Below are 27,129 nucleotides of genomic sequence, written 5' to 3'. Positions count from 1 at the left end.
TTATACCTTAATATGTGAGAAAAACATCCTTCATAAATTTACTGGGATCTTAAGACCACACCAAGAAACCAAACCAAGGCTCTCTTCACTTTCCCTCATCATAACCTGAGGGCAGAATTATCTTTTCTGATCCACATAGTGGATACCTTATTACATTTCTTTGCTCATTTCTTTTTAAGAACTCTTGATCAAAGAAATGTGTGTAATAAGGAAGAAAGAGCATTATCTAGTAGTGGCAGCATGGGACTGGAAGTCAAGAGTCAAAACTCATGTAAACGGAAAGAGTCTGGGTAGCTCAATTTCCCCTGTAACATGGGTTCAACTTCAAGAGCCTTAGCTAATATACTATGTACTATACACAACCAAGATTTGCAACAGTGGAAAATGATGGATTTTGTCCTGAGAACTTAATTCCACAGTGAGACGTTTAGTCCATTGTGTGCAATATCTACATAATGGGAAGATGATTGAAACTCTGGTATCACAAATCCAAAACAAAGAGTAAAAAGTCTGCTCCATCTGCTCAGCTGGTAGACACAGCCATTAAACCTAAGAGGGACAACACATTCCATTAGACTGGTGCCAACTGAATATATAAGCTAATGAAGTAAGCTGCTACAATATAGCTTTGTCCTTTGTCTTGTATTAGATCAAAGACATTTAGATACCACATGAATTTCAGAATATGTCTCCCTTTCTCAGTGAACATCTGACAATAGACTTTAATAGAGAATCAGGCACTAATGAAGTGTCAGCGTTTTGCCTTCAGAGGCATGTAATTGTCCAAGCAAATAAATATACAGCCTCCCTCTTTAGCATCAGACATTCTAATGCTGATGATACATCGGTCCTGTACAACAGGACTTGTAATCTTTTAATGGAGCACAAAGCACTGGAAACAGGAATCTGAAAAGGAGGAGATGTTTGAAACCAAATAACAGAATCTAAGGCCAGAAGGGACCTCCAAATGATCTTTCTAATCTGATCTCCCGTGTATCAGAGACCACTAACACCTTCTAGCATCTGCACACTAAGCCAGCAACAAAAATTAGATCAAGTTAATTACACCCCAAAGAAGACTAAACTATTATGTCCCACAGGCGGAGAATAGGAGGGACTGAGGAGCACCAATGCTGGAGGCATTGCAGTAACAAGGGATTAAATGAGATATACTCAGACGATCCTGACAAGCAACCCATGCACTAACCTGCAGAAGGTGGTGAAAACGCCCCGCAGGTCACTGCTAATCTCACCTGAAGGAAAATTACTTCCCAGCTTCACATATGGCGATCAGTTAGATCCTGAGCATGCAAGCAAGAACCAGTCAGCTAAGCACCTGAGTGTGTGACTGCTCACTACCACCTCAGCACACCAGCCCACCCCATCTAGTGCCAGCTGTGGCCACTTGATGTGTCAGAGAATGGAGATAACTCCAGCATGTAGGTGATGGGCTGAAGCATGAGATTTTAGGATCAGACATAAACCAGACATAAACCTCAGGGCTGCCTCCCACCATCACAAGCCACCTTATCAAACATTTCCACTCTAAATTCGTCCAGCTGTCTCTAAACTAGTTAAGTTGTTTGCCCCCACAACTCCTCTGAGGAGGCTACTCCAGAATTTCACTCTTCTGATGGTTAGAAACCTTCTAATTTCCAGCCTGAATTTGTTCATGACCAGTTTATACCTATTTGTTCTTATGCCAACATCATCATTTAGCTTTAAAAGTTCTTCACTATCTCTGAGGTTTATCCCCCCAATGTATTTATAGAGACCAATTATATCCCCTCTCAGCCTTCTTTTTGCTAGACTAAACAAGCCATACTCTTTCCAGTCTCCTAAGAGGGGCCTTCCATTCCCCTGATCATAAGTAGTCCTTCTCTAAATTTGTTCCAGTTTGAATTCATATTTCTTGAACATGGGTGACCAGAACTGTACACACTATTCCAAATGAGGTCTTACCAGTACCTTATACAACAGCATTAATACTTTCCTATCTTTACTAGAAATGCCTTCCATGCTACATCGTAGTTTGCCCACACCTGTCCTAAGGCCTATGGGACCGTACTGCCTGGCCCCTCAGCTCCCTGCCAGAGAGCCTAGTCCCTAGGCCCTCCACCACTGTCCCTGCTCTCCCGCAGCCATGCCGTTGCATGGGCCACGCTCTGGCCCACTGCTCCTGCTGAGCAGTGTTGGGAGTGCAGCTGGCTCTGGCTGGGTGTCACGGCTGCAAGCTCCTGCTGCTGGTAAGGGGGTGGAGAGCAGGAGGGTTGGGTAAGGGGACGGGGGGTCCCGGGGGACAGTCAGGGGGAAGGGGGCGGTTGGATGGGGTGGAGGTTCCGGGGGGGCAGTCAAGAGATGGGGAACAGGGAGGGTTGGGAGTGGGAGTCCCGGGGGGCCTGTCAGGGGGCAAGGATGTGGATAGAGGTCGGGAGGGCGGACAGGGAGCAGGGAGGGTTGGATAAGGGGGTGGGATCCCAGGGGGCAGTTAGAGGCAGCGGGGGGGTCCCCGGAGGGGGTGGTCAGGGGACAGGGAATGGGGAGTTGGATGGGGGTAGGAGTCCCAGCGGGGCTATCAGGGGGCAGAGGTGTGGATAGGGGTCGGGACAGTGAGGGGACAGGGGAGTTGGATGGGGGGGGGGTCCCAGGAGGGGGAAGTCAGGGGACAAGGAGCAAGGGGGGTTGGATGGGTTGGGGGCCCTGAGGGGGGCAGTCAGGGGGCAGGAAATGGGAGGGGCAGATAGAGGGCAGGGCCAGACTATTTCGGGAGGCACAGCCTTCCCTACCTGGCCCTCCATACAGTTGTGCAACCCCGATGTGGCCCTCGGGCCAAAAAGTTTGCCCACCCCTGTCCTAGGATCACATTTGCCTATTAAGTTGCATCCCATTTCTGTTACTCCAGTCTTCTAGGTAATCCAGTTCCTCCTGTACAATATTTTGACTCTCTTCTGTATTGACAATACCTCAACTCACTCCTACTTTTTGTACCAAGATCACTAAAGAAAACATTAAATAAGACGCCCTAACACTAATCCTTGAGGAACTCCATTAGTAACTCCCCTCCAGTTCCACAGTTCACCTTTCAGCACAACCCACACCCTTCTGCCAGTTAGCACGTTTCTTACCCACCTTTTAATTTTCTTTACTAATCCCCATCTTCTCTAACGTACAAATGCTTTACTGAAGTCCAACTATATTAACTGCATTTTCCTTATCTGAAAAATCATTAAACTTGAATCGGGGTTCCCTATTTATCTTAGAGAACCACATTATTACAGATTGAGACATGAAACAGAATTATAGACTTTCTTTACATAGGGTGACTGTAATGGGGGTCGCATTCACCTCTTGCAAATGCCCCATGTTCAAGTGCATGTAACTGCATTCACTTTCTAAGTTTGTGGTGGGTCTATTGTGACTCAACCCTCTGGCCAAGTCACACACAGTCTTTATGTGAAATAAAAACCACTTCCAGGGAAACAGTCCAACCGGGGGGCAGGAGGGGCCTATCCCAGTACCCCTCAGCTGGCCTCTCTTTCCTGGTAGCCCTCCCTAGGCTCAGGCCCTTAATTAGTCTGTTAGGCTTTAAAATGGCCTCGGCCCTGGTATTGAGCCATACTCTAGGGCAGTGACTCTCAATCTTTCCAGACTACTGTACCCCTTTCAGGAGTCTGATTTGTCTTGAGAACCCTCCCAAGTTTCACCTCAGTTAAACTACTTGCTTACAAAATCAGACATAAAAAATACAAAAGTGTCACAATACTATTACTGAAAAACTGCTATAATTTTTACCATATAATTATAAAATAAATCAAACTGGAAAATATTGCATTTACGTTTCAGTGTATAGTATGTAGAACAGTATGAACAAGTAATTGTATGAAATTTTAGTTTGTACTGACTTCACTAGTGTGTTTTATGTAGCCTGTCGTAAAATGATGCAAATATGCAGATCCAATGTACCCCCTGGAAGATCTCTGTGTACCCCCAGTTGAGAACCACTGTCTCCAGGGAGAGAGCCTTAAAGCAATGTTCTCGCCCTCTCTGGGCCTTTCGGGCTTCAGCTCTCCTGCTGGGCCTCTAAAAGAGTTCATTTCGCCTTATGGGATGCATCAAAGTCCAGGACACTGTCCTAGTGGATTCTGGGGGGGCGGGACCCAGGCCCATTCTCTACTCCGGATCCCAGTCCAGGGATCCTAAAGAAAGTAGCTGTCTGCCATGCCCCTTTAACTAACATGCATTCCTGCTATGATTCCCTTAACACGTCCCCACGGTCCAGCATGTTCTTCATCCTTACCTCAGGGCCTTGTCCTGGTTGAGTCCCAGCCACCAGCATGGAGCTCCTTCAGCCAGCCAGGCATACTATCTATGTGCCTCCAACTCCAGCAAGAAACTAATCTCACTCTGGCCCTGCAGCTTTTCTTACACTAAACTGCTGGGCCCTGATGGGTTGCTCCCTGCAGCCCCTTTCTGATTGGCTGTTTCCCACACAGCCACTGTAAGCAGCTTGGAGGACCCTCTCTATAGCCCTTCGCTGGGGTGAGGTGTGGCAGGGTCGCGAGGCCTTGATCACAGGGCATTAGGGCCTGGTCCACTATGCCACAGCGACCATACGTCCCGTTTTTTGCCAGGACAGTCCCATTTTTAAGCTCTGTCGTGGACACCATGACATTTTTGGTAAATCTGGGCATTTGTCCTATTTGATCTTATCCCACAGAGACGCAGAGGAATGTTCAGGCAAGAGCAAACAGGCCCTGCAGGGCTGGCCTGACCACCTGATGTTGCCATTACCTTCAGAGCCAGGTGTCTTTCCATGGCTTTCCAACAGCCCAGCTCTGAAGGCAGTGCCACCAGCAGCAGCAGCATGTAAATAAAGGTGGCAATATACCATTATCCCATTTTCAGTTTAGGGAAATATGGCCACCTTACCTTCGTGCAACAAGTAGCACTTAAATTCACCTCCTCATCCCTCCCCCACTGAAAGGTAACCTAAAAGTTTTGTAGAACGCAAGCTTGAAAGGTGTCTTTCTTTCCCATTTTATGTTGCTCCTTCCCCTTAGAAATAGCTGGTCTCAACTTCCCTGAAGGACCTCAAAACAAAACCACATTCACATCTGAGTATTTCCACGTGGGTTGAGAAAGAAAATAGACCAAGGCTACACTACCTCAATCTGTTTTACCTATTCTGTAGATAAACAGGACTTAATTTCCACATTCAAGACAAACACCTTCACCCATGAAATAACGCATTCAGAGAAAATACATTAACACTCTGAAGAAGTCAGTTGTTATTGCTGCAACTTTTAAATAAGTTGCATCTAATAATCACTGCCTACTTGAGGATAATGGGGAATATTGTAATTATGCACCAGTACCTTATCCTGTACTATGTTCAAGACTATAATAAATCAATTAATATGTAATTCCTTCAAGTCATGCCTAATTTAAATTGAAATGAAAATTACAAGATTTCAGGAACAGAACAAATGCAATGCAGCCCTTACTAAACCGAGGAAAAATTTAGCATTTATTTATTAGTTGTGGGGTCTGTTACATCTGCTTAGAGTTAGAAAAGCATGAAGTAGCAGGTCATACTGATATCAGTGCACTTGCCAGTAACTAACCAGGCAGAACTGGTAACTTTAACACTTTTGTTATGTTGTTTCTTTGCCCATATCCTCATTCTGACTCACAAAACAGAGTACATCTACACTACCTGCTGGATTGGCGTGTAGTGATCTATTGGGGATCGATTTATCACATCTGATGTGATAAATCGATCCCCAATAGCTCTGCTGTCAATCCTGCGCCATGAGGACACAAAGTGATTCTAAGTCGATCTAAGATACGCAACTTCAGCTATGAGAATAGCGTAGCTGAAGTCGACGTATCTTAGATCGACACCCGCCCCCCACCGCAGTGTAGACCAGGCCTAAGTTTAGCTGATTTAGTCTTCAACAGAAGTCATTATCAGCACCCTAAATCCAATGTGAACTTTAGCATTTCATTGTTTGTCAGCCTGAGTCAGGTCTGTTTTAGGCAAAGGCTCCTTAACGGCAGACTCCATCCCAGGGAGACTGGTCCTTCTCCGGGCTGCAGTCTCTATCTTCCTCACCAGATCAACATCCCAACGATGGGTTACAAAACTAACCACAGTCCCAGGCACCTTGCTGCCTACACGCCCAACCCGCCCTACCCGATGGAGATAGTCTTGCAATGTGGATGGGAAGTCATAGTTGACTACTAGCGCCACACGGCTGGTATCCAGTCCACGGGATGCTAAGTCAGTGCAGATGAGAACATCCCTTTGTCCCTTCTGGAAGGTGTTGAAAATGCCCGCTCTCATAGCTGCAGGCATCTGTCCCTGTAGCCTCAAGTGTTTGATTTTGTGATCATCTAAGATGTAGCCTAGCCAGTTGACGGTGCTGGCATTGTTGCAGAAGATGAGAAGGGCTCCGTTAGAGCGACCTTGGTCTTTGATGAGCTGCAGTAGTTCGGATGCCTTGTCGCTGCCTTTGATGCGGATGAATTTCTGTTGGACATGGGGCAGAAGGTGGTGCAAGCTCTGGCTGGTGAGGGTGGTGAAGTGGCCCAGATTGGTGACCTTGCTCAGAAACTGGCCTAGCCCTTCAGGGAACGTGGCACCGACGACCACGAGCTGGGTTTTGGTGTTCCACTGATCAGCCACCTCCTTGGGGCTGTGGGCGATGGGCGCTTGCATGAGCACCTCCTCCACTAGATCCAGGAAAGTGGGGTCCAGCAGGGTGTCAGCCTCATCCAGCACCAGACAGCACAGACGCTCCAGCCTCACCATCCGTTTCCGCAGCGCCTTGCACAGGGCCCCAGGTGTGGACACCAGCAAGTCGGCATCGGGATCCGAGCGGAGTTGGTTTTTCACGCTGGCCATGCCCCGGCCCCCGCCAATCTCCTGCACTCGCAATCCCACTGAATGGCCCAGGGAGGAGGCCACGGAGCGCACCTGCTCCGCCAGCTCCCGGGAGGGAAGCAGCACCAGGCTGCGAGGGCAGGGCGGCCAGGCCGGGCCCAGCAAGGGCCGAGACAGGAGTTTCTGGAACAGCGGGAGGAGATAAGCCAGGGTCTTGCCGCTGCCCGTCTCGGCGGCGCAGAGCGCGTTACCCCCGCGCAACAGGGCTGGGATGGCGCGACGCTGCACGGCCGTGGGCTGGGTGATGGGGAGAGACTGCAGAGCGGACACCAGCGCCGGCCCCAGCCCCAGTGCCCGGAAGGAGCTGTCCCCTCCCGCGGCTCGGGGAGGCTGCAGGGCCGGCGCCTGCTCTTGGGAGCGCTCCAGCTGGAAGTAGTCCCCGCAGGAGCGCCGGTGCTTCCAGCCCGCCGAGACCAGGAGCGGCCGCTCCCAGCGCCCCAGAGTCAGGGAGCGAGGCTGGCTCAGCTGAGGCCGCCGGCTCCGCAACAGCAGCTTCCCCGCCCGGGTCGGAACCACTGGCAGCTCCCGGCCCCGCCTGGGCGGCCCCCGAGCCAGCCGCAGCTGCATGGCCCGGGAGATCCGCACCACGTTCTCCGGGGGCGGCCCGCCGCCGCCCGCTGGGCCCTGCACCCAGCGCACCAGGAGGAGCCGCACTGCGGAAGCCCTAGCCCCGCCCAGGACCAGCTCCCCGGGAGCCACCATCAGCCCCCCGACCTTGCTCAGCGCCATCCCGGACAGCTACAGCGGCCCCGCGCTTTGCGCGAGAAGCACCCACGTGGGGAGAAGAGCAGGGGCGCCCCCTGATGACGTGTTTACGGGTGCCGGGAGGAGAGGCGCATGCGTGGTGGGAGCCGGTGCACGGTCGGTGGGTGGCTGCAGCAGTGCGGCGCGAGGGTGAGCGCGGTGCTGTTGGCCAGGACCAGTTGGGCAGGTGAGCGGCCGGGCGCTGGCTGGGGGTGGCGTTAGCCGGACAGCTCCGGTGTGTGGCTCCCTGGGTGCGCCCTGCCCGTGGCGGGCTGGTCTCCACAGTGGGGATGGGGATGCGCGCCTGCCCCCCCCGCCTCCTCATAGCTGCCCCAATGCCCTGCTCCCCTTCCCCCCTCACCTCCTCCATGGCCCTTCCCCAGCCCTGGTCCCCTCCCCCTCGCGGCCTGCCCAGGGGTCCCCTCCCCCTCGCGGCCGGCCCAGGGGTCCCCTTCCCTCCCCCTGGTCCCGAGCCCTCCCTACCCCCACAGCTGACCTCATTTCCCCCAGGCTCTCCCTTTTCTGCTCCAGGGCCTTCCCCATAGACCTCCCTTCCCCATCCTCATAGCCCCTTGTGCCTCCTCCCTCTGTCCCCAGGCCCACCCACAGTGGGCTCTGTGCCCTCACCGTGCTCCCTTCCCCCTAAGCCCATCTTCTCCCTCCCAGGTCCAGCCCCTCCCTGAGGCTACCCTTCCCCTTGCCCCCTTTTTTGCTATGGCAACCTCACTGTCATACCCCCCTTCCCCGGGCTTTTAACATCCTTAAATCCTCACAGCTGCTATAATGTCCCCTTCTTCCCCTGGCCTGCTGGGCTGTTACTCCCATCTCCATGACGGCTTCTGTGGCTCCCATTTCTCTCCATTCTTATAACTGCTCCAGTGTCTGCTTGTCTCCCTCCCCACCCCCTGGTTTCCTTAGTCCAGGGCTGCTCAGAATTATCAGTACAAAAGATGCAGGCCCTTGAGCACCATCCTGGGACCAATCCCTTGGCAGGAATCCTTGTTATTGGGTGGGAGCCCGTACTGAGAAGATTGAGCTGCCACCTAGGACACCATGAGGATAGTTTGTAGAGAGAGAGATTACAGTGGTGCCTAGCATGTGCCAGACACTTTCCAGTCACTCATGCAGTGAGACAAAATTTTGTCTCCTCCACTCCACTAATAGCTTATTTCTCCACCCCCAGATCTTGCTGTATCAGCTTCTAATTAGATGGTTTAGTAGTCACCTCTAACTAGTAGATATCTGCCCAATTTTTAAACCATAGGATTGTGTTCTTCAGATGCATGCACAGATGGTAAGTGTTAATAATGCTAATGGGTGCTGGATGTATTGACAGAAGTCTATGCAGAACTCTTATTGACTTATGTGTTAGCAGAAGCAGGTCCCTTTTTTGTAATTAAAATTGGTCAGAAATAAGATCTGGTCAATAAGGGCCTCATGCACCGCCCATTGAAGTCAGTGGAAAGACTCATTGATTTTAGTGGGCTTTCAGTCAGGTCCTGAGAGAGTGGCAAAGTATGCTGCAAAATATCTGAAGGCAAATCATTTTTAAAGGCGCTGAAGACAACTGCAACAGCCTCTCCCAGTTTTTATTCTAGGACACTGGCTCCTGGCATACTTGCAACTTTAAAAGTTAAAACAAGTGCAGATGTTATAATATACATTACAAGTTGTTTCTAATTGGCCAGGTCACCTAGATAGTTTAAACTATATATGAAAGGAGCCCCTTTTTCCAAATATTCTTTTTTCATGATTAGTCCAAACTCTAGTTGCCAACTTTAGATCAATCTTAAGGATATGCTGACTCAGTAGGCAAAGAAGAAAAACTATCCCCCAGATCTCTTACCATGAATTGTCATCTTGTATTTGTAATTTCTTTTATGGTGAGGAACTGCTTGAGAATGTAGATTCTGGGTGCTTTGCTTCTTTAGGCTATTCACTGAGGTTCTGCTAATGTATCACCTTTTGTCTGTGATTGACTTAAAATTAACTGGTCAGTTGTGTGAAAAATTGCCTTTACACCCACAAGGCAGAGAACTGAAACCCTAATAACGAGAGGTCAATAGGAAAGATAAAGAGGGACTCTCGCAACAGTGAGATCCAGAGATGAAACACAATGGCAGGAAAATGGCAGGGAATGCTAGGTTAGATCAGTCTGTTGTACCAGACCCTTTCTCCCCCACAAGCCTCAGTCGTTACAGCCAGCCCCTGCTCCAAGCCTCCTAAACACCCATCCCACCGAGCCCCACCCAACATTAGAAATGCTTTGCTTGGTGGCTCATACCCTGTGCTAGGCACAGCTGCTAGTCCCGGCTGGGTGTGGGGAAGGAGCACAGTTCCCCTGCAGGGAGTGACTGGGTCAGACTCCCCCCCCGGCCCCCCAAAACTTTCCCTGCCTGTGGAAAGTGCTGCACCCCATCTCCCACTTCCTGCCCCCATCACTACTTAGCCCCAGGGGAGCTGCTTCCCTGGCAGGCCAAGCCCCCCGCATCCAGACTCCCCTGCTGAGCTCACCACACCTAGACCCCCCTGCTGAGCCCTAACCACATTCATCTGGATCCCCTGCAGAGTCCCATTGCCCCTGCATCCAGAACCCCACCACCACATCTCTGTGCGTCCAGATCCTCCCTGCACCCAGACCCCCCACTGAGCCACTTGCACTCAGATTGCCCCACATAGAACCCTCTTACCGCACACCTGGAACCCCTCTCCCCCCTACACTAAGCCCCTCCGCACTTGGATCCTGCTGAGCTGCCCGACCACACCTGGTACTCCTGGTACTCTTGGCACAGGGGGGCAGGGCCCCGGGATGTGCTTCACCACCACCAGGGGTGGGGGGACCTGCAGGTTGATCTCCCAGTTCTGTGGAGTCAGTGGCCTGTGTTTTTCACTGCCATGCTGGAGCCTCCACATTTATTTATTGACAAATAAAATTTGCAAATTTTTGCAGAATTTTAAAATAGTGTACATGGAATTTTTAATTTTTTTGGTGCAGAATTCCCTCAGGAGTAGTATGTAGCTGACTCCAGCTGCTGTAACAGCTGGTTGTGAAAGAGGGCACCTGGACAGACAGTACACAAGCATGATAAGGCTTCAGAGCTTGAACTTTGCACCTTTTGTAGGAAGTCCCATGCAATTGCTGAAGAATTGGTGTGATGTGATCTCCATAGCTTTCTGCATCAGCTGAAAGTGACCCTGAAATATAGCCCCAGCAGGAGAGTGGTGCAGTTCTCCAGTCTAGAAGTCTCAAAAGCGTGGACTGTTTGTTCATATAAATTCCATACCACTTCTTTTAGTCAGATAAACTGAGTTCTGCTGTGTATATCAAACACAGAAAATAAACTGAAATAACATATTAAGGTTGCAAAGTGAAGCACTCAGAAGTAAGGAAATGCTGGAATTAAAGTTGTCTGCGTAACTTTAATTCACCCCTCTCTTGTGCATATAAGTTGTGATAGTCTTTAATTAGTCACATGCTATTTTCCCCATAGGATTCCTACCTCATTAAATGCACATAATGGATGGTACTCACTTGGCAGCTATTCAGTATTTTGTTTTCTCGTTCACTGTGCCCATATCTTATTTATTGCACATTACTGCAATCCTTCTCTGAAGACAGAATTAATAATCTCTTCATAGGTTTTTCTATGGTACCTGATCACTGTAATGTTTGTGAAGCACTCAAACACTAATGAATTTATTTTCACAGGAGATCTGTGAAATGAGAGGGTATTATATCCCCATTTTACAGATGTGGGGACTGAGATTAAGGTCAGACGCATCCATTAAGTTTGGGTACCCAATTGGAGATGCCTAGGACTGAGTTTTACAGGGCCCATAACATTACGTAGGACTCTGTGTTCACAGATCCAATTGACTTCAGTTGTAATTGTAAGTAATCATCACTTTTGCAGATCACATACCAAAGTTTCAAGTCAAGTATCCAGAAAATAAGCAACACATAGTTAGTGAACACCTCTGAAAGGTGTTATTTTAAATGAGTTGCCTCGCATCATATTTCTGTGGCAGAGAGAATCCAGTTCACCAGGGCAGCATTCAGCTGCCTTAACCATGAGACAATCCTTTCTCTTCCTGCAAGCCCCTGTTCAGTGACTATATAGCTTGTACAACAAATGAAGCAGGGGTCCTACAAATAAGTCTCCTTCATTACATACCCCTGATTCATCCCCAGAGCAAGTCTATCCTGTACACTGAATGAGGCAGGAGTGCGTTGGAAAAAATGGTATGTAATTATGTAATTAAAGTTTGTATCATAATGCATATGCTTAAAGGAGTCAGAGTAAGGTTTCCCAGGCAACCTTAGTTCTGGCAATTCCTAAATCTTATATTATGAACCCTTACATGGGTCATCAGTAGAGTTAAAACCTTTAGATCTACCATACACACCTCTGCCACTTGAGCTAATGGAGTAACTGATAGTTGATTGTAATCCTATATGTGTACTAGCTGTAGAGAGGAACAAGACACTTTGTCAGAGGGTTTCAAAAGTATTTGGTGACAGCAGAAGAATGGTTAGACTCAGGCAGAAATCTTTGGTCCCGTTGCAGGCTCTGGAAGGGAGTGTGCTGCAATGGGCACAGACCCTTCTGCTCATGCCTCCCAAGCTTTACCCTTTTGCCTTGTTCCCTCCACCCTGTTCCTGTCCTATTCTCCTCACACAGCCACTTCCGCTCTCCACTTCTCAGGCTTCTCATGCCAGTCTGTTTGCCCAGACATTCTAAAGCAGGGGTCGGCAACCTGTGGCACGCATGCCAAAAGTGGCTGACGAGCTGATTTTTGATGGCACGAGATGGCAGGCTGCTGCTGGCCCCTTGCCAGCCGGAGTCCTGCCACCAGTCCCACTCAGCACCCACTGCCAGCCTGGGGGAAGGAACCCCAGGCTGGCAGTGGGTTGAGACCCCGACTGGCAGGAGCTGGTGGCCGGAACCCCAGAGCAGCGGCGGGCTGAGATGCTCAGTCGCTGCTCTGGGGTTCCAGCTGCTGGCCCCTTGCCAGCTGAGGTCCCCACCACAGTGCCACTCACCTGTTTCCAGCTGGAGTTCCACCGCAGGCCCACTGCCAGACAAGGTCCAGGTCTGCAGCCCTGCTCATCCCTGCCAGCTCCACTCACCTCAGCTGCCAATCTGGAGTTCCAGCCACTGACCTCCTGCCAGCCGGTTAACAACTGATCACTCAGAAGCCTGTGTGCATCTTAAAGTATCCAAATACGTGCCAGACATTGGAAAACTCAGCAAAGAAAAGCGAGGGCAAGGATCACACTAAATTGAGAATATCTGCATTTTAATTTAATTTTAAATAAAGCTTTTGAAACATTTTGAAAACCTTGTTTACTTTACATATAACAGTAGTTGGTTGTATAATATATAGACTTACAGAGAGACCACCTAAAAAACATTAAAATGTATTACTGGCATGCGAAGCCTTAAATTAGAGTGTATAAATGAAGACTCGGCACACCACTTCTGAAAGGTTGCAGACCCCTGTTCTGAAGCCTGCCTCCACCTCATCCCCTGTTGTCTTACCCAGCCAATCTCAGTTCCTCCCTCCCCTAGCTCCTTGTCCAGTCTATTTCTCCCATCCTCCTCCTGGTGTCTAGTTGACCCCTCTCTGCCACCATGCCTCATCAACAAAGACTGTGTGCTCCCAGACAAGAGATGCACACTGCGTCATGGAAGGGACTCCTCTCTGGGAGCGTGTGAGATGCTTTCATACACTAGTGTGAGCACGACAGCTGCCGGTGAGCCTGGTGTCCTTGCCAGTGGGCAGGGCTGGACGTGGTACTGCAATGCTGGAATAGCTGACTGGGCTGGGTGCGGTTCCTGGTAGAGCCCTGCAGCTCCGTGGACATCCACTTCTATATCTATGGATATCCTCATCCCCAGATATAATTTTATATCTGCATAGGACTCTAGTTATAAGTACACAGTACTACTTATAAGGCTGGAAGTGAAGGCTCACCTATATTTCTATTAGATGGTTGGCTTATAAAACGGTCTTCTTTGCTCCTTAGCAGTCAGATGCAGGGATTCTGAAGAAACTCATCTGAGAAAGTGAGATTTATCCCTTTAACTAGATTCATTTTCTATCAAAATGGCAACTTTTTTTTAGTAATAAATTGTAGGTTTTGAAAAAAAAGCAGCCAGGAATTTTGGTGACAATGGGGGAAGGAAATCTTGATTCTACATGTCCACTGGCAGAGAGAATGTTTCTCTCATTTGTTTCACTTTGTGTTTCAGAGCATACAACAGAAGGAATGACTGTGAACACTCCAGCGCTCTGTTTCAGAAGCAAGAATATTCTTGCTCCCATGGTGCGGGTTGGAACATTACCAATGCGTCTTTTGGCTTTGGATTTTGGTGCTGATATTGTGTACTGTGAGGTATGAAGGCTAAAGAGATGGGGGAGGCTCTGTTTTCTTATGATAAATCAGTTTTATGAACAATATTGGTTTCTCAGTACTCACTAGTCATATCCTCAGAGATGTTAAAGGGATTAGCATTGTTACTGTATGGTCTTCAAACTTTCATGTGTAGCCTTTTATTTTATTTAAAGTGAATTTTGTAATGCGGTATTACACCACTGTGGGTTTGTCTCTAGTGGCTACAGTTTCAAGCTCAACGGACTGAAAGTCACTTATGCTATTTGCTTCAAGATTTAGCTTCTCTAGGAACACAGAAAGACCAAGGATAGTGACCACTCATACATTTACAAGTTCAAGTCTGTTTTACAAGTTTTACTAAACTTCCAATTAAAGTTATGATTATGCATATATATAAAAATTCTATAAAAACCTGTGCACAGGTTACGAATAGAGTTATATTCCCATCCTTAACAATATTCTTAAGGTTTGATGGCTGCCTTGCCAAGTGATCACTAGTAGAGAGATGGTTCCTGATGGAGTTTTCCATAGGAAGCTCAATTTTTCTAATCTAGACAACCTCTTTCTATAATATGATTCTGACTATATCTCATTAGCATTTACACAAATAGTGCACCTTGTGGTAAGGGCACGTGTAAGAAAAATGTGACTACCAGGTATCTTGTCAGCAAAAGATTACTTTTACTGTTAATTTTTTGCAAGATCACCTATCGGTGCATCTTTTCCTGTAATCTTGTGTCATAGAGTCATTTTTTGGTCACTTACTTATGTCAAGCATTTCTTAAGCTAGTGGCCTAGTAACTAAGTTGACATTTTACAGGCCTCAGCCTATAGGCCTTGCATTTCAGCCCTACTTACTTAGATATCTAATACATACTTATAACTTCTAATTACTGATCAATCTTATACGTCTATAATCCTACAATTTAAATTTATGTAGTATACAATGATTATCTATGATATAGCATATGAGTTAATTATAACATCATGCAACACTCAATAAATTAATGATAAAATGGACAAATTGACTACACATGCATTCCCTTAATTTAGAAATTAACGTTAAGAGGGAATAGCTGGCCCAGGATATTGGTAGATATAGATCCTCTGATTATTATGAATCTAGCACAGGTTTGTCATGAAAGTTTATTTGATCACTGTTTGAGAGCCTCAATGAAAGGAACACGGTGGTTTCATTTTAGTTGCAGATAGACAATTTTCCATGAACAAAAGCCATCATCAGAACTAGCTCTAATTTTCACACTTGTTAGCATTCTTGGCGTAGAGGCAAAGGATTGAAGTGGGTGAGCCTTATGGGATTTGTCTATAGTACTTCTGGGAGTGAGCCTTCCAGGCTGAGTAGACAGACTTGCGCTATCTTGGCTTGAGTGGCAGTTTCCAACCCCGTCTGCGGACACTCTCAGAAATTACCAGATAAGCTGGTGTACATGCAGTTTGAATCATAGAATATCAGGGTTGGAAGAGACCTCAGGAGGTCATCTAGTCCAACCCCCTGCTCAAAGCAGGACCAATCCCCATACAGATTTTTGCCCCAGATCTCTAAATGGCCCCTTCAAGGAGTGAATTCACAGCTCCAGGTTTAGCAGGCCTATAGTCAAACCACTGAGCTAGCCCTCCCTTGGCTGGTACAACTCAGGATTTGGTCCTTAATAACATTACAACACTGAAACATATGTATAGTAAAAAAATCATAAGTTTATTATCAAAGGTTAAATTTTAAAAGAGCGACTAAGGCTGATAAGTGGAAACAGAAATGGCTACATATATAAAACAAAACATACAACGAAATCTTAGTTCTATACTTATTAGTAGTTCCATTTCCTATTTAATAAAGTAGATTTTCTCCCAAGGATTCAGTCTTTGACAGAGCTACTTGTTTTCAGTTAAAACAAGGATCTGAACTTTCATGAACACCCCACCCTTCAAGGAATTTCATCTGTGAATGGATAACAAAAAAGTGTTACTTATAGTTCAGTAAACCGTTTGTAATGCTGTCTGGTTTTAATCTGCTCTTCCCCCATGATTTCACATCCCCTTGTTGGTTGCATGTGCACATGGGGCTTCCATTGTATTGAATAATAATGATTAGTTTACATCTGAAACAGAGGTGACTAAACATGTTTTGTCTGGCAAAGAACTTGTTTATGAACTCTGCCATGTTACAGATTTTAAAACATATTTTCAGTGTGTAAGTGTAACTCCTTATATAACATGTATACATTCATTTCACAGTGATATTACTGAAGAGCGTGTCACCAGCTTTCATTTGATACCTTACAAGAAACTATTTATTACTCCTGAGGGAATTCCATGCCAACAAATTAAAAATTATGCACGCAATATTTTAAAACTTTGCAAAATGCTGCAAATTTTATTTGTCAATAAATAAATTTGGGTCCTGCATAGCAGTGGGGAGCAGAGGTCACTGGCTGCATTGCGGTGGGAGATCACCCTGAAGCCCCACTTCCACTGCTGCAGAGACTCAGCAGTGAGGCTTCACCTGACACAGTGCAAGGGCTGGGCCTGCCCCAGAAACACCCCGGGGCCCTGTCCCTCTTCGCCAGGTGCACCAGGTGTGGGTGAGCAGGCTCAGCCCAGCAGGATCCAAGTGTGGAGGGACATAGTGTGGGGGGATCCAGGTGTGGGGTGAGAGGTTTCTGTGTGGGGCAATCTGTAAGCAGGCAGCTCAGTGGTAGATCTGGATGTAGAGAGGCTTGTTGGGGTGTTCCAGGTGCAAGGGCAGTGGGATTCTGCACAGGATCCAAGTGAAGGTGCCGGGGTTCAGGAGGGCGGAGTTGGGTGTGGGGAGATGGGCCTCAGCCGGGGGTGTTGGTGTGGGGGGGCAGGGGGTGCCGGGTGTGGGGTTTGATGGGTTGGGGGTCCAGGTGCAGCTGGTTAGGGATCAGTGTGGTGGGGGTCTGGGTGTAGGGGGCTCGTTGGAGGGGTCCAGGTGTACGGCAGTAGGGCTTGTCATGGTGAGGGTTCGATGGGCCTGCTTAATGGGGGAGCCCCAGCTGCTGCTGTCGAGGGGATGCCATGTGCCAGGCTCCCACTTCCCCCTATGATTCCCCTATCCCCTTTTCTTCTCCATCCCCCTCCCCTCATTCCCACATTCCCCCTTCTCTGCCCTATTCCACGCCCCCCTTCCTTCCTTTCCCACTGCCTCTGTCCCCCCTTCCCTCATTTCCCCCACCCCTTCCTTACCAACCCCACTGTGGGCACTCACTGTTACACAGAGTAGAAAACAGGAAGGCTCCCAGCATGCAGAAAGGGAGCATGACTGGCACTAGGAGAGTCGGTGGGAGCTGAGAGACAGCCTCCTTCAGCTGGGCAGCTCTGCGCTTGTAGAATGAGAGGGAAGCAGTGGCATGTTACCCGTGTGCCCCCCTATGCCTTGCCTCTGTTTGGAGGGGCAGCCCCCCCCCCCCCAAAAACTGCACCCAGTTGCGAAGTCCCTCAGAATCTCCCCACAAGTAATTGATGGATAAATACTGTGAAAGCAGTATATCAAGTGTAGTGAGCTTGTCTGACCTGACAGAAGTTGCTGTTGCAGCACAGTGAGTCCTTTGCCAGTTGGCATGAAGAAGTTCTGAGGGTCACACATCCCCTCTTACAGTGAAGCAGCAGGGTCAGCCACTGGCTGTTCCATAGGCTTTGGGGCGTAACCCTCTTGCCTGGAGCAGTTGTCTGCCACAATATTTTTTCTTCCCTTAATATGCACAGTTTTCATGTCATATTCTTGGAGGGTTATGCTCCAGTGTAGCTGTTTTGGAATAAGTCTCTTGAGGGTTGCGTCACATCTTATAATACCCCACGATACCCTTCAGAGGCCTTGTCTACACAGGGACACTTGGGGAAGTTAATCCAAATTAATTAAAGGTGTGAATTTAAATTGGATTAGTTAAACCACATTAAACTCGTGTGCAGATGCTCTTATGCAGAATTGAAGTGGACTTAATTTGATTTAGTGTAGTTCACTTTAGAAGTGAATGTAGTTCACTCTTCTGAATGTCCCTGTGTAGAGAAGACCAGAGAAGACATCATGCCCAGTTCATAGATGGGGAACTGAGACACAGATGACTTGCCCAAGGCCATGCTGAAAGTCTGGCAGTTAGGAATTGAATGCAGGTTTGTGTCTCAGTCCAGGGGAATATGCTGAATCAGTTCATACTCTAGATGCTCTGCCCAAACATACCCTTTTACTGGCTGCCCATGCTAATTTTCTGGATTGTAGCTGCTGGCTTTGGGTTCCTTGGCAAAATAATGTTGTGGATTGCCTGTGCTACCAAAATGCCCTTTTAGGCTGGGCTTCCTGCCGTCTGGGGTCCTGAAGCTTGGATTTCGAGCACAGAAGCCTGTAGAAAAGAACCTATACATTTTAATTCCCAGGCTGAGACACTTTTTATAGTTACAGCCTGTAGCTTTACCATACAAATTAGAAGTCCTGAAAAATTGATTCTGTAATAGAAATACTGGCGGATCCTTTATGTTGATTGTGGAATGGCCATTCTGATAGCTTTCAAAATTATCACAGGATATGAAAGTGTCCTTCTAGAAAAGAAAGGACCGATCACAAAAGAGTGGGAACTTTAATCTGTCGATAACGTAGGCTCTCAGTTCATTATAATCTTCATACAATTTTGTCTTCCATGTTCCTTAACTGTTTGACTTTCTTTTGTCTTCTAAAATAGGTTGCTTTTCTGTATGATATAGAGTTTGACCTTGACTAGATAGTTTGAGCAAAGACAAAAAATATTCTTTTGTTTTTGCCTCATTTAATGGCTGTTGTATAGTGAAGAAATGGAGAAAAGTTGTCAGTAGAATCTGATTCTTTCGGCATTTGAGAATATCTCCAGGAAACTGCATACTTTCTCCGATCTAGAGAGGTGGGTCCTGGACTTCTCATCAAAGTAATGCTCCTGGACTTTGTTGATGAGAGGTTGCCTCTTTTTGTTTCAGCCTCAATAGGATTAGTCTCCTGGCTATAGGTGTCTGGTCACTTTTTACCCCAAGCTCTAGAATTACCATAGGGTAGTTGTTTAGATGGGTCACTGATCTAGTCTACTGTTACAACATTTCTGTACATATAATTATGAAATCTAATTGTGGTCACGACCTACTGTATTTTATACTGTTTCTTTAATTTTCATTCATGTCCTTTTGTGCTATTTCTCTAGAGCTGAAATATAGTATCTCTCATAAGAGGCAAATTAACTAATCTTACTCTGATAAACTTGCTAGTTTATTTTATTTTTATTTAGTTTTTTAATTCAGTTACATATATTTCTGATCCTTATTCTTAGGAGCTGATTGACATAAAGATGGTGCAGTGCAAAAGAGTTGTAAATGGCAAGTACAATATATTTTGATAAAAGCATTCAAGTACCCTTTTTTCGTTTCAGTAAATGTTGAGAAATGCTCTGTTACTTTGTTGATTTGGTAGCCAGAGACACTTAAGCAGTAGCTACAAGAGGTGTTAATATTCCCATTCCATTTAATAAACTGTTAGAGGGACACATTTGGGTTAAAAGAAATGGAAACTATAATTTCCTTACTGTTGTTCATAATTATGTAAAGTATTACAACTAAAAGAACAAGATCTAATTTGTTTTTGGCAACTTGCACATAACTGATGAAATCTTAGAAAATGACTTGTCATGCTTAATGAATGATAAGAGTTTATATGTTCTCCAACAGTTGAGTCAGTTTGTTCAGCTTACAGCGGATATTTTGTTTTGGTCAGATTTTAGTTCTTTCTTTCATAACAATAGTAAAGTTTCCATAACTGAAACTTTAGCTGATAATTTGGTTGGTGTCTCATTATATAGAATAGAGTCCAGCTTGCTTTGCAATGGATATATGAAGCTAACAGAACTGAAAGCATATTTAGTAATGTTTACAGATAGAATTTGAAGACTAGGACTGGTCGATTTTTTTTTTTGAATGAAAAATGTTTTGATAAAACAAATCTCCTTTTTGTAATGGGAAATTAGCACAAAAAATGTGGGATTTTTTCCAAGTTTTCTGGTTTTCAACTGAACTGGAAAAATAATTAATCTTTTTAAATTTATAATTTCCCCCCCTTCGCTCTTTTCTCCTCTTCCCCTTTTAGTGGCAAAATGGAAGAAAGGACAATAAAAAAGAGAAAAGGAGTGGTGGAAAGGAAGAAAATTACAGTGGGGTTGTGAAATGAGGGTTAAAGGAAAAATGAAATTAAGGGAACAATGTTTGAAACTGAGAATTTTCAAAGAAAACTTTCAAACAAAGTTTCTAATAAAGAAAATATTGTTCCATATCAAAACCTGCAAAATTAAAATGACTTACAAACTCTTGTAGAAAATATTGACGTCAATTTTAATTGTGCTCCTACTTTTGACCAGCTCAACTGAGGAAACATTGAGAGCGTCTGTGTTGAATTATAGATTCAAATTAACTTATTTACAGTTATGTGCACTTTTACCATTTAAACTGAAGTGGTTTTAAGTGCACTCAGTGCACATATTTCCATTAAATGTATGCTTTGTTTAATCTCTATATATTCAAACTTATTGGTGCTGAATAAATAACTCCTTTATAACTTTTTATTGGGAGAACTCTAGTAAGCTATATCACCTATACAGTTAGTCTTCTGATTAAGAATATAATTATTACAGCTGAAATACAATGGGCTTTGGGTTGTTTTTTGGTGAGAAAACCTGGAGGCAATTATTAGAACATACATTGGCACACAGTAACATTCATGTTCACAAATACCTATACCAAGCAGTTTCCTCTTTAATGTGATAGCTCAGAGGGACACTCAAGGACAGTAGTCTTCAACATATTGCTGTTTTCAGTGTAGGTCAGTTTTTTGAGCTCTTGCCTTGGCTATTTGGCTTGCCCCTCTCCCCATTCGTAAGCTGAGAACCTACAATTCCTATACTGTTTTAAGGTACATAACAGTGAATATCACAGTAATGGTGCTGTACAACCCAAAAAAGCACATGCTGAAATTTTTGACTATCATGTAAACATGTAGCAAACTGGGTCTAGATTTGTTTTGTTTTATTAATGTTTATATGTTAGTAACGGTTAGTTGAAAAGAAAAGATGAACCTGACTTGTATGAAGATGAAAATGGGGTGACAAAGATGTACGTCAATTTTTAGGTTTCAGAATCTTCAACTAAAATAGTAGCTTCTGCTTTGGTACAGTGTCTAATGCAATGGGGTCCTGACCTGGTTGCCTTTTAGGTGCTACTGCAACATAAATTTCAAATAATGAGTAGTAACTGCATGAAAAGGGTAAGGAACTGGACCAGAAACAAGGCAGAGCATAGATATTAATGGACCAGATGGAACACATTCTATATAGATTTATAGTCCCGTTGGCTATAATGAATTTTTCTGTGTAAATCATTACAAGATGACTCAGTTTATGTTAACAATTTGAATGAGAAGGGCTTAATTGACCCTTCTGAAAGAAAATAAAATTTGAGTCTACAAGTATATGCTTATAAGAAATGAGATTCGTCCCGGTGTGAAGGATCCCCTCAAAGATCTATACACCTCTCTACCCTTCAAAGTGGATCTTAAGAGATAAAGAGGGACTGGCACCTTCATCCTAATGGTGTCAGGTGACATTGGCAATTATGATTTCTAAGGAATTTGTATATGGTGTGGTGTATTAGTATACTTTATCTAATATTATTCATATTTTTGTGAAGAGACCACATTTGTTTTCCTCAGTTGCTGATGCCAGATGTCAATCTATTTCATCTGTATTTATAATGATGTTTCATTAGGATGTTCTAGGTGGCATCTGTCAGCTTAATCACATGAAAACTGTTTCTGCATAATAAAATTCTTTAATGTTCCAACTAAACCTTGGAGTCAGTTTGCTAATTTTTATATTAGCAAGTTATTGGCTAAAAAAATTGTATTTTTTTTCCCTCATCAAACTTAGAGATTCATGGAATTCAAGCCAAAAAAGGCAATTGTGATCCTGTAGTTTAATCTCCTATATAACATAGGTTGTAGAACTTCCCCAAAATAATTCCTAGAGCAGATCTTTTAGAAAAATATCCAATCTTGATTTTAAAATTGTCAGTGAAGGAGAATCCACCACAACCCCTGGTTAAATTGTTCCAATAATTAATTGCTCCCGATGTTAAAAATAAAAATAAAAAATTCTGCCTTTTTTTCCATTTTGAATTTGTCAGGCTTCAACTTCCAACCATTGGATTGTGTTATGCCTTTCTCTGCTAGATTGAAGAGCCCATTATTAAATGTTTGTTCCTCTTGTATAAACTTCAATCAAGTGACCCCTTAATCTTCTCTTTGTTAAACTGTAGGTTGAGCTCCTTTAGTCTATCACTGTAAAGCATGTTTTGTAATCCTTTAATCATTTTCATGGCTCCTCTCTAAACCCTCTCCAATTTATTCACATCCTTGTTGAATTGTGAACACCAGAACTGGACACAGTATTCCAGCAGCGGTCGCACCAGTGCCGAATACAGAGGTAAAATAACCTCTACTCCTTCTTGAGATTCCACTGTTTATGCAGTCACAGCTTTCATGTTGAACACTTGGAGCTGTGGTTTTCAACCTTTTATCCTTCCGTTAACCCTCACTGAATCACTTTTTCTCTTCTGTGATCCCATATGTACTACTTGAAGCCAATCCTCAGTTGCACCTCAGAATCCTTTGTGCCATTTTCCATGAGAACCAATAGCTTTTTTTATGGGTGCACTTGGCATCTAAGGGCTGCTTTCAAGTGGTTAAGGAAAACTGGATGAGGAGAGCTATTTGCTTGTGGCCACGTTTTTAGAACCTCTCACCTACATTAATGAACATAAGCCAAAGTGAGCTTTGGCGTAAGTGGGTGCTATTCCCATTGAAACCAAAATGGCACTGCTCCTACTTAAAGTATGGCTTAATTGGCCTCATGATGGGAGTAGGGAAGGGGACGTTGGAGGTATTTGATCCAGCCCACTTTAATATAGGAATATCAGCAGTTCTGTAAAGGTAAAATTAGTTACTGTATTTTAATATATAATAATCTATAAAAATATTCAGTCTGAACGAGTAGAAAAATAAAATATTAAATCAATGTTACTTACAGCTTCCCAGTTGCTTGTCTGTTTTTATCTTGATCATGGAGTTAAATTCAATTTTTTATACTCAAATGAATTTACTGTATTAAATTCAAGGCTTCATAACACATGCAATTCTCATTAAGACCTTTTATCAAGACGATTTTGGAATCTGTTAATTTCTGTAGGCTAATACAAGTCACTGTTTTGCTGTATGTACTTCTCTTCACAAATGTTTTAGAATACTGCAGTAACCCTTTTTGATTTAGCACATGGATTTTGCAGTAATCTCAACTGCAGTCCTTCCCAGAGAACCTGGCAGTGTTTTGGGGAGAGGAAGAATGCTATGTATGCTTTCAGTAAATTACACAAATTTGAGATGCCATCAGGTTAGCTTGGGCTCAGAATGTTTTCTAAAAACAAGGTTTAAAAAAATTGAATTTTTTTCAGTTGGATTGAAGTCGTTTTAATTCTAGTATAGGGTGACGGTAGGAGATGTCTGGAGTCCAGCATTCTCCTGGGGTATCCATAAGCAACACTGCAGCATTATGCCTGGTGATTGAGAACTGGAGAGTGAAAGTGACTAGTTCACATGCATTATGCAAGGTGAGAGAAATTCATGAATATTAAAAGTTCACATTTTAAAATACTTCTCGCTCTTATTAGAAATGGAAAGAAATTAAACCTATTAACCCAAATGTTAAAGCTCCAAGTGGCTTTGACATAGCTTACAAAGGCAAATAATAAAACTAGTAACTGTTGTTTACTCCAGGAACTACACATCTTTACACAGGCTTTAATCCTTAAGCCTCTCCCTCCCCAAAAGCCTTGGCATGGCCTGAAAATCAAAAGATCTATTTTTTGTTTTGTTTTTGCCAGAACATGGGCTAGATTTTAAAGCCAAGGCCGCCTCGTAATGAAGGCTGTACCATCAGCTTCTCCTCTCAATCAAGAGAGAGATCCAGTTCAGGCTTTTGCGCTAATTGTGGGTATATCACTATGGCATCAGAGAGAGATGGACAGTCCCTCAGTAGTCAGATTGTAAGATATTTAGGGCTTTTAAAAACCAAAAAAATACCTTAAGCTGGACTGGGAAACTATTGGGGAGCCAGTGCAGAAGATAAGAGTCCATGTCAGTGGGTAAGCACAGCCAACCAAATAGGCTGCCTCTGGTTCTGCATCACCTTCAGCCCCCTGGTTGGCTTAAGGTGCATTGCAGTAGCTTACAGTTATGTTAGTAGCATTGACCAAGGAATTAAAAAAAATACATATTTCAACATAACATTGTCTTTAGAAAAGCTAGCCCCAGCGCATCACTAAGAGACAGAGCAGAGGAACTGCTCTAGCCATTCGGGGAAATAGCTTTTATAGTTGTTTCTATATATGCTTTCATAAACAAGTTTTGTTAAAATTTAAGTAACTTCAAGTTGATAGTTTAGACTCATGAACTAGGACATTCAACAGTAAGTTTTGCATTTCACCCCTATTCTAAAAGCCAATCCTACTGTTTTTTCACAAATATTTGTGTGAGGGAAGAAGCATTGGTTGTAACTCTTAATTGTCCGTTCTGTTAGTTTGTATTACAACCTAATGAACTTTTCAGTCTAGTTGATTTTGCATATATGACTGAACTCTGCAGTGTTTCTTGATAAACTTTGATTCTGACATTGAGGTCTGCAGCTTTATTTGGTAGAATTTCATTTATACGCACATTGTATATTTTTAATTGCTTCACCTGGCGTATTTTGTGATTATATTTAGCTATATTATTTTCTCCCAATTTTGTGTATCTCTCCTATTTCATGTAGAGGTACTTGAAACAGTGGACTTTGTAGCTCCTGACGAAAGAGTTGTTTTCAGAACGTGTGAGAGAGAGAGAGATTGTGTTGTCTTTCAAATGGTAAGAAACCAAGAACAGTTATATTTCTGATCACAAAGTAGAATAATTTTACTAGCACTGTACTGTTTAGATATGTCTAAGTGTAGCTCTGCATCAGATGTTAAGTAGCTTCCAGATTTCTTAACTAGGGCTAATCTTTCTGGACTCTAATTTCACGCTGATTGCATTGGAGGATTTCTAAACTAATTGTATACAAGCTACATTACATACAAGCATACACAGAATATTCACGCACGAAAGCTCATGCTCCAAAACGTCTATTAGTCTATAAGGTGCCACAGGATTCTTTGCTGCTTTTACAGTTCCAGACTAACATGGCTACCCCTCTGATACTTGATACACAGAACAGATGACCAATGTGTATATTGTGGGCCATATATGTAGCTTATTTCTACATCAGGTTATTTTAGCTATATGTTCGAACATACTAGTACCAAAACTAAATTACGGTGAAATGTGATCCTACCATCGTTTGTAATTTCATTAAATAGAACTTATAGCTAGACATTATTTGTGTTTAGTAGTTTTAGTAACATTTAGCACTTATTTTTATCAACATTTTTTGTTTTCCTTGTTCATTCATTCAGTTAACTGGTTCATTTGCATGTGTCAATCCTGTAAATAAGAGTGATGTTTAACATTTCACAATGCCATACACTTCACACAAAAAAAAAAGACATTGTTCCTGCCCCACATAATATAAGTTTTAGACAATGCAAGCAAGGGTTGGTGGGCAAGGATTACAGAGCTACAGTCACCGAGTTCTCAGTTTAGGCATGTCTCTGTCATGGTGGTTCAGCTAAGATTTCCATATTTATAAGAAAAAGGGACAATATTTATTGTGAATATAATGTTTTTATTAGATTAAAACAAATTCAGTCTTGACTTTTAAAATGCAGGACAACATTTGTGTTATATGATGGGCCCTGATCCTGCAAAGATTTAAGTACATTCTTAACTTCACAAACTTTGCTGACTTCAGATATGTCTTTGACTAATTTTGCTATCTAGTAGTGGATCTCTGTTATATTATACATATTCCTACTCTAAAAGGTGTATAAACAGTGTATATCTACACAAAAACATTTATTATAAAACAGAATCAAGTGAACAAATGTTGATTACATCCTTTTTGCTCCACAGGGATCAGCAGATGCTGAGAGAGCCTTGGCTGTAGCCAAGCTTGTGTAAGTTCTCATAGACTCTTACCTGAAAATAATTTCTTTCCCTGTAGCTTGCTGAGGTGTAATTTAATTTATAAAGACTAGTTTTCAGTTTTAGCCAAATGCAGCTATCATTTGAACCCAGGCATTGAAAACTTCTGATGCAGTTCGATGTATTTTTCCCTAGTCTTTTTTATTTGTACTATTATTACTATCATTGGTTATATTTATCAGTTATTTATATGTCTTTTCAAGGGGAAACTAATATTTTTAAAGGTCAAAAGTAAGGTATGAGAGTCTTAGCAGACCTCCTAGGATAAACAAAAGTTCCACATCCCACTAAGAGTTAAAGGAGCTGCTCAGCAAGTTGCAGCAGGGTTCACCATCTAGAATGATCAGTGAGAGAACAGCATGAACTGGCTGTACTCCTGCTCCCATAAGCGGTAATGATTTTTTTTTCAAGGCAGTAGCTGCTCAAGCAATTATTTTTCATGCGAGTGACAGCTGTGCAACTTTGTAATAGGCATGCCAGGTCTCTGTCCTCAACATGTTTTCTTCTGGGTGCTGCAGACCTGCTGATAAAGCCCTATTGATCAATTTCTTGTATTCTTTGTGATTTTAAAGCTCTCAACCAGATGTGTTAAGTAGAAGAAAAACAATGGAAGTTTTGCTTCAGTGGGGTGAGGAATATAACTTTTAAACTCACATAAGATCTGAGAAATCATGATAAATTTTTCTTATTTATTTTTTGAAAAATGATATAAAACAATATGTTGCAGGGTTCGAGTCTGTGGGGAGAACATCCTAACTATGTTTATTCCCTAAGACTCACTAAGAGTCTTTGAATTCTTCAATAAAGGCAAATGAAATTCTCATATATGTA

General features: G+C 43.9%; 2 protein-coding genes across 4 annotated transcripts in view; one reads left to right on the top strand and one right to left on the bottom strand.

Moving 5' to 3' along the window:
- Positions 1-5,504: 5,504 nt before the first annotated feature.
- Positions 5,505-7,758, bottom strand: DDX28 (DEAD-box helicase 28). The gene has a single exon (XM_030581519.1). It carries the CDS (start codon positions 7,673-7,675, stop codon positions 6,005-6,007), a length of 1,671 nt encoding a protein of 556 aa, XP_030437379.1. The 5' UTR covers positions 7,676-7,758; the 3' UTR covers positions 5,505-6,004.
- DUS2 (dihydrouridine synthase 2) overlaps positions 7,710-27,129 on the top strand; it is a 54,952-nt gene continuing 35,532 nt past the window's right edge. Inside the window, exons 1-5 of one of the 3 annotated variants that reach the window (XM_030581521.1) lie at positions 7,710-7,877; positions 13,948-14,021; positions 19,415-19,460; positions 24,992-25,083; positions 26,227-26,270. In XM_030581521.1, the coding sequence (XP_030437381.1) occupies positions 7,784-7,877; positions 13,948-14,021; positions 19,415-19,460; positions 24,992-25,083; positions 26,227-26,270 (350 nt within the window). In that variant the 5' untranslated portion in view covers positions 7,710-7,783. Of the gene's footprint in view, positions 7,878-13,947; positions 14,091-19,414; positions 19,461-23,643; positions 23,790-24,991; positions 25,084-26,226; positions 26,271-27,129 lie in introns of those variants that run through there. The other 2 variants (XM_030581520.1, XM_030581523.1) reach the window with 2 other exon arrangements.

The sequence above is a fragment of the Gopherus evgoodei genome, chromosome 12 (genome assembly GCF_007399415.2).
Source record: "Gopherus evgoodei ecotype Sinaloan lineage chromosome 12, rGopEvg1_v1.p, whole genome shotgun sequence".
Lineage (NCBI taxonomy): Eukaryota > Metazoa > Chordata > Testudines > Testudinidae > Gopherus > Gopherus evgoodei.
This window is presented reverse-complemented; position numbering and strand designations above follow the sequence as displayed.

Excerpts from the sequence above, each read along its gene's own strand:
- DDX28 (XM_030581519.1), bottom strand. The coding sequence starts at position 7,675 with ATGGCGCTGAGCAAGGTCGGGGGGCTGATGGTGGCTCCCGGGGAGCTG.